We start from the raw sequence: 13,308 nt of genomic DNA on the forward strand, positions 1-13,308 counted from the left end.
TAACTAGGATGGAACTTCCTCCACTTGAAATGCCCAGATGCACTTCCTGGCTTGTCAATATGTGCATTTCTCTAAATAGAGGTCTATTTTCTTTATAAGCCTGTTGCTGCAATGTTGATTTGTTTTTGTCTCGCATCTTACAAATATGAAATTCTCCTTGTGAAGGACAAGTCCTTAACAACTGCTTCCTACTGGAAAATCCCCAACCTTATGCTTCCCATTTCCCTTCCTAACCTGATCTGAGCCTGCGCATTAAAGCTTGAAAAGCCCAAAGCACAACTCTTACAAAACCATCATAATCAAAACAGTTTTAGACAATTAAACAATCCTAGAGGAATTCGTGACAAGACCTGAAAAACAAAGCCTGTAATACTCTGAAGAGTCCCATTTCCTGCCTCTGGCTGAGTGAGCTCAAATCAGACTCAGTAAAGTGGGGCACTGGGCTCAGGAGGGATTATGCCTGATCTGCGCTCCCTGCCGCTGGTGGCTGAGGGGGTGTGTGCTGAACACAGCCTTTTTGATCACCTAAGTGATTGGGTGCTCAGAGAACATTGTGATTCCAGCAGCACCTGATATGATCAGATCTACCATCAGGCCTCCTAAGACCAGAAACACTTTATGCAAGTATGAAAATGCTGATTCAAATGCTTGGCCAACACATTTCTGACATATTGTTGGCAGTTTTGACAACTTTAACCAACTTTCTCAGCATGACTTTATTCAAACAAACCTGGGGGGGAAAAATCTGAAAATATTTCAATAATTGCATACCTAAGAATTCCGAGCATGCACTACTGTTCAAAATAAGTTTTTTTCCCACATTTTTCAAAGAAGTCTCTAATCAGCAATACTGTGAAATATTACAACAAATTTAAAGAACTTTTTTCTGTATTATACAAATTAAAAATGTATTTTATTCCTGTGGTGACAAAGCAGCTATTATTCTAGTTTTTATTATTCCAGCTTTTATCAGCATCACAAGATTCTTAAGGAATCACTCTAATATGCTGACTTGGGGCTCAAGAAAAATTTGTATTATCAATGTTTAAAACTAGTGTGCTGTTTAATATGTTTGTGGAAAACTTAATACATTTTCTCAGGATTCTTTGATGAATAGAAAGTTCAAAAGAACAGAATTTGTTTTGAAAAATAAATATTTCTATTATAAATGTTTTACATTCACTTTCGATTGATTTAATGTGTCCTTGCTGAATAAAAGCATTAATTTCTTTAAACCTTTTGAATGGTAGTGTACTTCATATATATATATTTTTTTCAGAAACACTGCATAATGCAACAATGTTAAATCAATGTTATGTACAGTAGCTAGAGGGGTTTGCATTCACATACTTGCGTAGAACATGTTTCAGTCTACAGTCTAAACTAACAAATCCACATTTTTAGGAAGCTCACCTTTAAATTATTCTACACTATCAGGGATATCTTGACAAAATGATGGCATCATTTTAAAGGGGTGGTTCAGGATTTTGGACATCGGACCTCATTTTCAAGTTAGCCTGGGTGTTATTTATCAGTGGAGACAGTTTTCAAAAATTTCCATCCAGTCCTTCCAGTTGCATAGTTCGCCGGTGCTAGGCTAGCGCGAGTCAACGGTATCTGCTAGCCTGCCATTAAACAGTTTTACCCACTCCACAGTACACCAAAAGCAAATCAATTATAACGCCAGACTATAAATGTCTGTTGAGAGAATAATGTTGGAAATCAAACTACCCTTTCATCGCATTGCAATAGTTATACTGAGTGATATTAAGTTACCTAGGCAACCGAGAGAGCCGGTCCACAAGACAATCATGCAAGTGTATTTACCTGCCGCTGACACTCATCACTACAGAAGCAAACTATATAACCATGTTGCCAATTCCTTAGTTTACAATCGAATGTTTCAATATCGTTGTTCAAGGCTACAACTAGCTAGCTAGATGTCCCGACTGTAGTGTGCTTCTGTTCTGTGTTTTCTTTTCAGTGCAGAACTACTAACCGGAGCAAAGTAAAATTCCGCCGCTGCTGAGAAACTAGTTCCTGTAAATATAATACTTTCATTGAGATGCAAGAGTAGTTTGATTTCCAACATTATTCTCTCAACAGAATTTTTTTTCAACATTTTTTTATTGGCTTTTGTGAACATAAAGACAACAAAATAAACAAAATAATGAGTAAGAAACAAATAAACAATTAAGAATGAAGATAATAAGATACACATTACAGGACATCCAGAACAACACTAAACCATAAAATAATGTAAAATAAAATAAAATAAATAAAATATACATTTTGATATTACAGCCCACAGCCTGACATTTTTTAGTTTAATTCTACTATTTTACCAGAGCTATTATTTGTTTTGCTGGATTACAGGAACTGAGTTAAATATTGGACATGACCACTACAGAAGAGTTAGGTAGTTCAATCATCCCATATTGTCTGGTCAACTTGGTTACAGTAATGTAAGAAGGGAGCCCAAATTTGATCAAAGTCTTTTAGTTTCCCTTTAACAACATAAGTAAGTTTTTCCAAGGCAAGGTTCTCAACAGACATTTACATCGATAGTCTGGCATTATAATTGATTTGCTTTTGGTCTATTGTGGAGTGGGTAAAACTGTTTTTAATGGCAGGCTAGCAGATACCGTTGACTCTCGCTAGCCTAGCACCAGCAAACTATGCAACTGGAAGGACTGGATGAACATTTTTGAAAACTGTCTCCACTAATAAATAACACCCAGGCTAACTTGGAAATGAGGTCCGATTACCAAAATCCTGAACCACCCCTTTAACATCTTGTGCGTTCAAAGTTGGTAACCTGACCCTATTTTAAGCTAGTATTACAGACTGAATTAGGACCTAAATGACTTGCTTATATAACATGTTAAAAGCAGTGGGGTTCACTTTGCCTCTAACAAGATCATATAATTGCCACCTTTCATAACGACAGGATCATTTTATATAGAGGTTGTAAAATGTGTGCCTAGTTACAGTACATCTGAGAGCAGGAGGTGTTCCAGTACATCTGCAGTTTTAGTGGAGATCTGTGTGTTGGTTTAGACCTGAAGCCTTGATGAAGACATGAACTTCTGCTGACCACATATAGTCACATATGAGTCACTCACAGCAAAGACGCTCTCTCTCTTTTTCTCCTTTGGCCCTTAACCAGCAACCATGAACTATTACGGAAAACATGGGTGTCTCACGTATTGTTTTTTTGATAGAATACACGCATAAACACATTTTTTGTATAGTGTTGTACATGCAGGTGTGCTCATCTGCAACAACTACCAAAGTTTCCACTGTGGCTGGCTTTAATGAGCCCCTTTGGTACTTGAAGCAAAATGAAAGACTCTCTAGAGCACTCTTAAGGGACTTTGTGGTAAGGGACAGCAAGCAGAATCAGACACACAGCCACTTGGCTATGTATTGGCACAAGTCACCCTGCTATTTGTGGAAATGCTGCAGTCAGGAAATCGGGTTATTTGAGCTAGAGAGCACAGGGCCCCGTTACCTGCCCACACCTACCACCAGACACGTAGGAACGGACACTCACTACAGCTTCTGAACTACAGTATGAATCATTCAATAGAGGTGTTTCTAGCAACTACTACTGACAACCATCCCATGAGGTTAAAAGTCAGCTTTCACAGAAAAATAGGAACTAATATAAACACGGGACTAATTATAGACATGTATGCATTCTTTCTCATGGTGTTCCACCTGGACTGAGTTCGCGATGGCCATCAACCACACAGTGTTCTATTGTGCTTCTGATCATAAACTGTTTCTGAGTATCTGACAACAGAAAAGATGTATAAAATACAATGCAACAATATGATTATGAATTAAGATTATAAATTACCAGATCAATTAAAACAGGTGCCATATGCGTCTACCATATGAGTTAAGGTCTCTTGGTTTTGATCTGTTTGTCAGTAAGGGACAATCTAAAAATGTCAGCCCTGTTATGATTTTGTATAGTAAACAACTGATAATTGAAAAGTGGATATTTGTAGAAATACAAGCATTAAATTATCTTTTTAAGAGTGTAATTTTCTTTAAAAAATAAATAAAAAATCGTACTGACCCCAAACTCTAGAATATACTTTTGTATATATACTCAAGCTGTATAAATAATTTTAATATAAAATAATACATAATACACGGTATATTTAATATAATAAAAAAATATTCATTTAGCTTGAGGTGGCACAATGGAATTATCATCATAACGTTATACTGACATAATGCTCAAAATAAAAATGTACCAACAGTATCAAACAATAAGAGGCTGCCATTTTATAAAATGACACAATGGTGATTTACACACGTCTCCACAAACGTTTGCAAAACAGGCTTTAAAGATACAATTCTTAAAAATGAAGGTTTATCATTAATCATGTACAGTACATATCACCGGGAGCTGTCCATGTGACGTCATACTCCCACATCTCAACAATGACACCCTATTTCCAAGTAGGAAGCATAAATTTCAAAATACACTTCCTACTCTGCAAACTATTAGTAAACGGTAAACTTACTCATCTTAGAAGCCTATTTGATATTGGGCAGTGCACACCACGGACGATAACTATAATGATAACGTTTTGAATATCGTTCTAATTATATGAAAATAAGAAAGTCCATTTCACAGCTATACGGATAATTACACAGTGGAACGATATTGTTGGAATCAGTATCAGAATGATTTTGTCCAGTTGATGAACATCAAAAACATTGACAGCCAATCAGGATTCACTCGACTTGATTGAGCTTTAGCAGTTAAAGTTTTAGACAACATGTTATTATGTACTAGTGTGGGCACTTATATAGTTATTGTTATAGTTATCATTCTTGGTGTTAACCGGGGCAGATAACTAACTAGATTACTAATAAGGGAGAGTTGATTGACTAGCATCATCTGTTGGCTATATGAAGAGAGAAAAGAAGCAGAAAGCCCAGTGGAAACTGTACCTGCGTTGTGCTTTGCTAGGTATTTGTCTTTGTACTGCTTTTTTTTCTTGCCAAACCAAGTACAGCTCGCCTGTTGCTCTTGCTTGGTTTTCTCCATGGCTATACAAGCCACCCGCCTAGAACAAAACAAACAAAAGAAAGAAACAATTAAATGGACGTGATGAGTGTGCAGCATATCTTTTAGCCTTGAGTATAGTACATCAAGTGCTTTTAAATCATATTGTGAGCAGCCTGCATTGTACTGAATCTTCATTCCCTCCTCTCTCAGCAGAAGCCAATCATAATCTTCTTCCATCATTCAAATAAAAGAAATGATTCAAATGCTCATTCTGCTCTAGGAAAGAACCAAACTTGCCACTCCTGGAGTTCAGGTGAGGGAATCAGTCCCGCCGTGCCATTCTTGGTGTTTTCCAGTTTGCCTTGCCACCAGTTATGGTCATCTTTGTTGATAATCTGGATTATGTCACCCACTCTGAAGCGAATCCCTGCCTCTTTACAAGGGATGAGATCATCCTTCGCCGGGTCATACTCGAACTGTGCCCGAACATAGATCTGAAAAGAGACATTTTCAGCTGAAGTCAGAAAAGCCAGAGTGGCACAAGGAAAGGAGACTGACTGATGGAGGTCCGTATGGGTACATGTGGACGTCAAGGTACAACTGGGCATCAGGGTTCAAGTGGAGATCAGGTTTTGGTTGCGATGAGTATGGCTGAAGCTCTGTATGAGGGCGAGATATGTTACGGAGCCATTGCTGGACATTTAGTGCAGTTGGATACAAAACTGCGGCCTGAGAGTAGAGTGGTGTGTGACTCCCGCATTACAAAAAAAAAAAAAAAAGACTTTGGATTGACTAAAAGAGGCCTTTAAATTTAAATATTGTTTTGCAAAAATTTAGCTAATGTTAATAATGTTATATTTTCTAAGAATCGCAGTGATGATGTAATTGTTTTTGAGTCCTTGGTACATTTGGACTTAAATGGTTATACAACAGTTTTTCAGAGCAGTGGATTGGGCTCATTCTTTAAAATCTTACCTGGATGGAAAATTTATCCTTGATTGGAGGTCTGGAGATCTAGGGCATGAGAGTATTACAAACATCATGCAATATCGTGGCACTGTGGCTGCATTAGTATGGCACTGTGAGCAGGGGTTGGTGAGATGAAGAATGCAGCTACAAAAGCTAACATTCAGAAAAGTTATGAGTCGACATAAAGGAACAAAGCAGGGTGGAGGTGTCATTCACATCACTGTGTGTGTTATCATCACTTGTAATATAGTGGATAATTTGAAGCACTCGGTGATGCACTTCAGCCAACACAGAGGGACTTGTGCTGGCAGATGGCGCCCTCTGCTGATCCCCTATCTTCCTTTCTACTTCTCATCCTATTAGGACACAATTACTCAAGGTGAGGACTAAAGATTAGGAGAACAAATTGGGATGAGCTCTTTCGTCCCTCATCGTCAGCTTTGTTGATTTACAGGGTAATCTAGTTCAGATGTGAAAGGATACACACACCACTCTGTAGCCCAGAGCCAGTAGAAAAGCATGAAACTGCATGGGGTTTGATCAGGACAGACACAACAATTTGGAAAACTTGATTGATTCACTCTTTAATAAAGTTAAAAGTCTAACAGGGACAGAATGATAGTTGGGCCGGTGTTTTATGGTTTATGTGGAGTTACTCATTTAAAAAAAGACATGCTGTCTAAAAAGTTGGATAAATTGAGTCTTTTTGAGAAAACTGTTATTTTCATATATTTATCTCTTAACTGTTACAGTCTTTAGTGTAATCAACTGTCTGTGAGGTTATTCGTCACAACACATGAATAATTCACTTATTTACTTTTAAGAAGAGTACAGAAAATGCTACTAATTTATTACATTTATTTCAAATCTTAATGGTTGTTTTAGACATTTTCCCAACTGGTGTGTTGCTAACGCATAGAATAACCCATTTACACAATAACAAGATTGCAAATGTAGAGGTTCTATTAATTATGTTGTTTTAGTAAAAAAGTTTAAATAAATGTATAATTTTAACATTCATTTTTAGTCTTACAAAGACTTAAAATGAATGTTAAAATTATAAATTTATTTAAACTTTGTTAGTAGTCACTAAAACAACATAATAACAAGACCTCTGCATTTGCAATCTTGTTATTGTGTAAATGCAATGCAATAACACTACAACCAGTCTGTCTGCAGAGCAACTCAACAATTATACAGTGAGATGTAGTTATTGGTGTTAGTGCAAGAAATGATTAAGAAAGTAAGGTGTTAATAACAGTGAATCACTAACTACTCGTTCATTCAATCTCAAGCACAAAAGCAAAATGGAAAGTCAATAGAGGAGGCTAAGACTGAGGGATGCTCTATTCACCTGGCGTCCTTTTGGCTGGATGGTTGATGGCAAGTCCTGTAAAGCAAAGCCCAGCAGTGAAAGAGAGACTGACCATTTACAGGGGAAAGACAGACTTTGACTCACAAAAGACGTTAACAATAAAAAGACAAAACATAAAAAAAAATCTGGTTGACAGGAGGCAATGCTAACTCCACAGGGGAGGATCACAAAAGTTTCTTCATTTTGTGTGTATGTTAAAAGAGAAGAAGGCTGTTGAAGGTAAATCTAGCAACAGCAACGCACAAGAAAGCAAGGAGCAAGCAAGCAGCTTCAGCACTACACACTCCATTCAAGCATGTTCATGAGGTGGAGATTAACTCTCCACTATGAAGAACACTAAGAGTGTCCCACTGGGTCCATATCAGGGATGAGCGATATTACAAATATTTATATCATGTTATTCTTACAAATTCTGAAAAAAAAAAAAAACCCCAACACATTTACTGAATTTATTTAAATATTACTGGAAAAAGTATTTAGTATAAAGATTTAAAACAAAGTAAACATTTAAATAATGTTTAGTAATGTTTAAGTCCAAAGTAAACATTTAAATAATTATTATTATTCTTTTTAAATTTCAATTAAAAAATTTATCAGTAATGTATTCATTTATTATTACAGTATGCATTTTATATTTATATATTTTTAAATATTAAACTAAATATAAATAAATAGACTAAATATTGATAAAAAATATTTCTTCTGCTTAGAATATTTTTTAGGAATATATCCCAAAGAAATCATGACATACAGGAAACCTTTTTCCACTTTCCTAAACTTTTTTCCAAACTTGATCCATTCTTTTCAATGTCATTACCAGGCCAGCAGTAAAATATAAGAAAATATAATTTTGATTTTATAAAGAAATTTATATTATTTGACAAATTTCTATTTTCTACAGATTTATTGTGTCAACGTCTGTATCGCCCACCCCTAGTTCATAAACAGTGCTAATGCACATCTCTGGATTTTGTTAGAAGTATGCAATAAAAATTGATGCAAGGAATCCTTCGCATGCCTCCATAGAGTTTTGCCTAATCATTGTGCTCACTGTTAGCAATTATAGATCACTGATATTAACTCATGGGAATATTTAATTACAAACAACTATAGTAGATCCCACATTCACTGTACATAACACTCCCCTTCAGTGGATGTACAGTGTTTACAGAAACAGTATTTAACACTGACAGTCAGAGTGATTTACAGCAGCACAGAGCACACCAATTTGTGAACTGAGATAACGGAATCTAGCAAACTATGTTCAATGGATGTTACTTGCGGTCTTGTTCAGTCATTGTGTTTGTGTTTGATATTGTCAAAACAAAAATTCTAGTGAAACATAAAAACAAAAAATACCATAAAACTGGACATTAAACAGATTTAATAACATCTAGTGCACATTAAGAGGGTATAATTGCAAGAATTGGGTGAAATAATCACAAACAACACAAGGAGATTGTTGGGGGGAGGGAAGGGGAGTCGTTATTTGAGGTTGCCTGGGATCCTTACCAAGATAGAACTGTTAAGGCTGGAATGGCCATTAGCAGGGGACTGTCTGGAGGTGGAGGGGGATTCTTTCTGTAATAAGATATAAAGGTCAGCGAAACAGCAGAGCAAACGGACACTAGGCCAACACTGCGGTAAGAAATTGGGGACATCATGTAAAGGAAACCAAGATTTGCTTGAAATGAAAGTTATTAAATGGACATTTTTAAAGCGTAGTAATGTTACTGTTGCAAAGGGAAAAATGTTGTGAACATCAGGCCATATTGCAGCTTCCCAACAGAGGGGTAGCCAACACAACTTGGTATAAACATCTTCCCTGAGAAATTTAAAGTGAAATCTGACCTCTTTGATGCCAACATGTATTTGGAAATGAGGAATCGTGTGATATGAAAGGGGAGTTTTATGAGAAATATTTCTCTGTATGCAATACGGTACAGATTAACTTAATAAATTGTAAAATACTTCTGCAACACTGTCAGACAGTGAAACATTCTCACATTGTACATCTAAACTCCTCTCAAAACTGGTAATATGTAAGGGAGGGTTCCGGTATCTTGGTTGTAAAATTGGTGTGCGTTAGTGTCGGAACCGGGCCTTTTGGATGGAGGCTTTCGGGGAGAAAAGCGTTAACACGCAGCCAATAGGCAGGCAGTTAGTCACACAAGAGTCCACGGCAATCAAACCCCACCACACAAGGCCACGACAGGTCAGGGCAGCAAACCACAGCACTGCGGAGAGAGGAGATTGGCAGAGACAGAGAGCAGAAGAGAATACAAAGGCCACAGAGGCCGTTACCTCACAGGACGACTGCTGTGTGCGGTAGCTGGGCACAATTTTAAAGGTGATGCTGCCTCTCATTTCTCGCTGTCAATAGAGAAACAAAAAGCAAATTGTTAAAAAAGGTACATTTTACTGGATTATGTCTGGACAATGGTGGTAAAGTTTAATGCCCGTTTAAGAGACTCAAATGAAAATGTGTCATCTACTCATCTTCATGTTGTTCCAAATCCATCTGATTTTCTTACTTCCAAGGAACACAAATGGAAAAAAGTAGACAATACAAACAGTAGCTTTGTGTTAAGCAGCGTTCAGATCGACAGGATTCCTAGACTGCTCTCTACTCACTGCGCACGTAATATCTGTTGAAGTTCACTTCACTTGACAAAACATGTTCATTTGGAACACCCTGCAATGTCATCAAACAGACAGTGCTTATGTAACAAATTAGAGTTTAAAGTCACCATGAAATCAAAATTTATAATTTTTATTTTTATGGAATATTGCAGTGTTTATTATTATATGTAAATAATGTATCCATGCACATCATTGTTTTTAAATAATGTGCCCTCTTAATCTTTAATGAAAAAAAAAAAAAAACCTACTCCCCCTTGCAATGACATCTCTTTTCCGATGATGTTTTTACCAGAGTGAGGGTGGAACAATTTAACAACTTATTGGAACAACATATTTCCTTTTACAGAAATCACTTTTCAAAAACTACAACAAACAGCTGGTAGGGACTACACGAGCTTCCTCAAGGGTTAGTGACATCACTAACCCTAAAATTTACATAAACCCCGCCCACGGGAACACGATTTATAGAATATCATGACAGAACATGCTAATTAATGGCTAGAAGATAGTTAACACATCAGCTACATAAATTCATTAACTAACCATTCAGAAATGTACTGCTGCATTCTACATGTTGTCACTTCTTCTTGAGTCTCTCCATCTTTGTCAGACTCTGGTTTGAACATAAAAGGCTAAAAGTTTTTGAAATGTTCAGTGCATGGCTGTGTGATGTAATCGTAGCTGCTAACACACAAGCTCTTGAAGCTCATCAGAGACTTATTTTACATATTGTGAAAAGGGCATTATACCACCCCATTAAGTAAGGGATAACTGACGACAGGCCGTTGATAATAAAAGGGCAAATAATGCACAACCGAGGTGGTAATGCGGTCACGACGTGAAGCGATGCGGAGGCCCTGTAGTATAACTCATATGAAAGGCTCAATAGGGAAGAAAAGACGCTCGAAACTTCCGTTTCATGCCGATTTTAAGGTATGATGACATAAAAAATAAATATAAAGAAATGTAAATAAATATAAATTGCCATACATTTGTGTAATACACAAGTGACATCCATGTGTATTTAAGTAATTACCTTTATCATTTAATTTTATATATATATTTTTTATATTTCATATTTGAAAGAGCTAAACTGAGTGATAAATGTCTGTTACGATGTTTAATATGAAAAAGAATGCAATTTGGTTATTAGATGTGTATTTTATCTTATTTAACCTGTGAAGTCCACTTGCAGGGCACTTACAGTCGAATGGACCACCTTTAGAAAAATTACTAAATCTACTGTAAGTCATCAGTGGTTGAGGTCTGGGAGTCAGGTCATTTTGCTAGATAACTCCATTTGTGTTCCATGAAAAAAAAAACCCCTCATAGTTCAAACAACATGAGTGTGAGTAAATGGTAACAATTTAAATGTTTGGGTAAACTATTCCTTGAAACACCACAGCTTGAAACTAATTATGTTCCCACTCACAAGCATCTTCTGAAGCTGCTCCACCGTTTGATTTGCTACGCTTATGCCGTTGATCTCTCTGATCTCATCTCCAATGTGTAAGGTTCCTGATTTGTGACAAAGTGACAAATTACATGTTAATAAATGACGTAGTATTACAGTCTTTATAATTTGATATCTATCTTGACTACGTTCACTTCATGAGATTGTCCTGCTTACAGGCTGCATGTATGAGACACTTGATGATGGCGTGTGTGTGTGTTTGGCATGTGGGTAAGTTCTTTACGTTAGTGTTACACTGCTGCCAAGTTCTAAGAGATTGTGCAAGGTGACAGGTCACAAGGTGATAGCACACACTCTCAAGCTTACCATGTAGAAATGTGTGTTGAGTGGTCTGTTTTGAAGCAGCATGGGTTGCATCTCATTCATATTAATTTATCAAGTGTTTATGGAGATATGAAAATATAGAAGTGGCTGCAGTGTATGTAGCAGTGTGGTGTGAATTTTTAAAGACTACCAGGGGTTTAAGGGAAAATGATCTGGTGCATGTACCTTGTCTGTGGATCATTCCTCCATGCATTATTCTTGCCACAATGCAATGGTTCAGGTCGTTCATTTTCAATGTGATGCCCTGAAACAGTACCCACAAACTTATTTGAAGCCACATTGATGAGAACGTCAAGCTTTCAGGAAGTTTGACTAACATGTGGATATAAATTGTAACCACTATGAGAACCTAATCAACAACACCATCAGCTCAGGGTGGCAAAATGCGTGCAGAATCTTACAACACAGGATATCTAATGTGCAAAGCTAGCGTTTGCACACTTAGAAAGTGGAGGGATCAAAACCTCTAAAGTTTAAAGAGTAGCGATAATAGCTAACTATATAAGAAACTGTTCTCAAGTTCATGCAAGACATATAAGTCTTAAGGTTTATATATGTGTACATGTAAAATTAAGCATTCATACCATTGGTTCGTCTGTGTTCTTCTGGAACTGAACAAGGCGCACCCGTGTGACATTCTCTATGTCCATGTCTCCGTTCGTGCTTTCAGGTGAGTCTCCGTTGAGGTATGGTGATGTAGGTGGTGGAGTGACCCTTAGTGCCTCGTCACTGTACACCTCATGTGCCACAACATCATGAGTCTGAAGTAAGGCCTTGAAAGAAAATAATAGAGAGAGATATATGACACACACAAACAACAAAATCTCATAGACTTATACTGGAGGTACCTACAGCCAGGGCTGCCATTCAGTGTGAGAGTCATGCTATTGGCACTGTTCTCACACTCTCACACCACTAGTACATTTTCTCACACAGTTAAAAAACATCATGGAGCAAAGAGGACACAGACAATGTGCTAAATCACAAAAAGTCTTAGCTGTAAAACGTAAGTTTTGTTTTACGAAATTCAAACAATAAATACCGTTTTGGCGCTTTCAATATGGTGTGATAGATCGCTGTAGCGCCTCAGATCAAGTGAAACGGGAGCACACTTGTACCGATCATCGCTTAGGCCTACTTTTTACTACTGTTTGTTACAGCACAGAATAAACATAAACGAACATCAGAAGGTATATTGAAAGAACCAGTACAACTTATTGAAATGTATCATGTGTCATGTACAGTAATGGCTCAATCATTGTTTCAACTGCGGATAAAACAGCTTGTAAACAATGCCACATAATGTTACATTAACCTCAGAAAAGTCATTCAGTGGCCATAAACTGTACAGTTAATGAGAAAAATGAACACTAGAGAAGAGCATTTTGCAAAGAAAAAGCACTATATTACATATTCATTTTCTTTGCTCTAATATCATTAAAAAGTTAGTATTATAACAAAATTATTTTTATTATAAAAGTATATTTA

The 13,308-nt window shown here is 36.8% G+C and overlaps 2 protein-coding genes across 51 annotated transcripts in view; both read right to left on the reverse strand.

Annotated features, from left to right (window-relative positions):
• Window positions 1-13,308, reverse strand: part of rpl8 (ribosomal protein L8) — a 113,261-nt gene that overhangs the window by 49,629 nt on the left and 50,324 nt on the right. The gene's annotated exons all lie outside the window — the stretch shown is intronic.
• caska (calcium/calmodulin-dependent serine protein kinase a) overlaps window positions 1-13,308 on the reverse strand; it is a 224,112-nt gene that overhangs the window by 9,074 nt on the left and 201,730 nt on the right. For 19 of the 50 annotated variants that reach the window (XM_077215418.1, XM_077215400.1, XM_077215417.1 and 16 more), the window contains 9 exons: window positions 12,405-12,593; window positions 11,986-12,064; window positions 11,455-11,540; window positions 9,684-9,752; window positions 8,892-8,960; window positions 7,359-7,394; window positions 6,011-6,049; window positions 5,333-5,529; window positions 4,978-5,093 (listed from right to left, as the gene is read on the reverse strand). In XM_077215418.1, coding sequence (XP_077071533.1) covers window positions 4,978-5,093; window positions 5,333-5,529; window positions 6,011-6,049; window positions 7,359-7,394; window positions 8,892-8,960; window positions 9,684-9,752; window positions 11,455-11,540; window positions 11,986-12,064; window positions 12,405-12,593 — 880 coding nt within the window. The remainder of the gene's footprint in view (window positions 1-4,977; window positions 5,094-5,332; window positions 5,530-6,010; window positions 6,050-7,358; window positions 7,395-8,891; window positions 8,961-9,683; window positions 9,753-11,454; window positions 11,541-11,985; window positions 12,065-12,404; window positions 12,594-13,308) is intronic. The other 31 variants (XM_077215433.1, XM_077215415.1, XM_077215432.1 and 28 more) reach the window with 4 other exon arrangements.

This window comes from Siphateles boraxobius, unplaced genomic scaffold, assembly GCF_051911475.1.
Source record: "Siphateles boraxobius isolate OS27281-9 unplaced genomic scaffold, OSU_SipBor_1 7, whole genome shotgun sequence".
NCBI classification, from domain to species: Eukaryota; Metazoa; Chordata; class Actinopteri; order Cypriniformes; family Leuciscidae; genus Siphateles; species Siphateles boraxobius.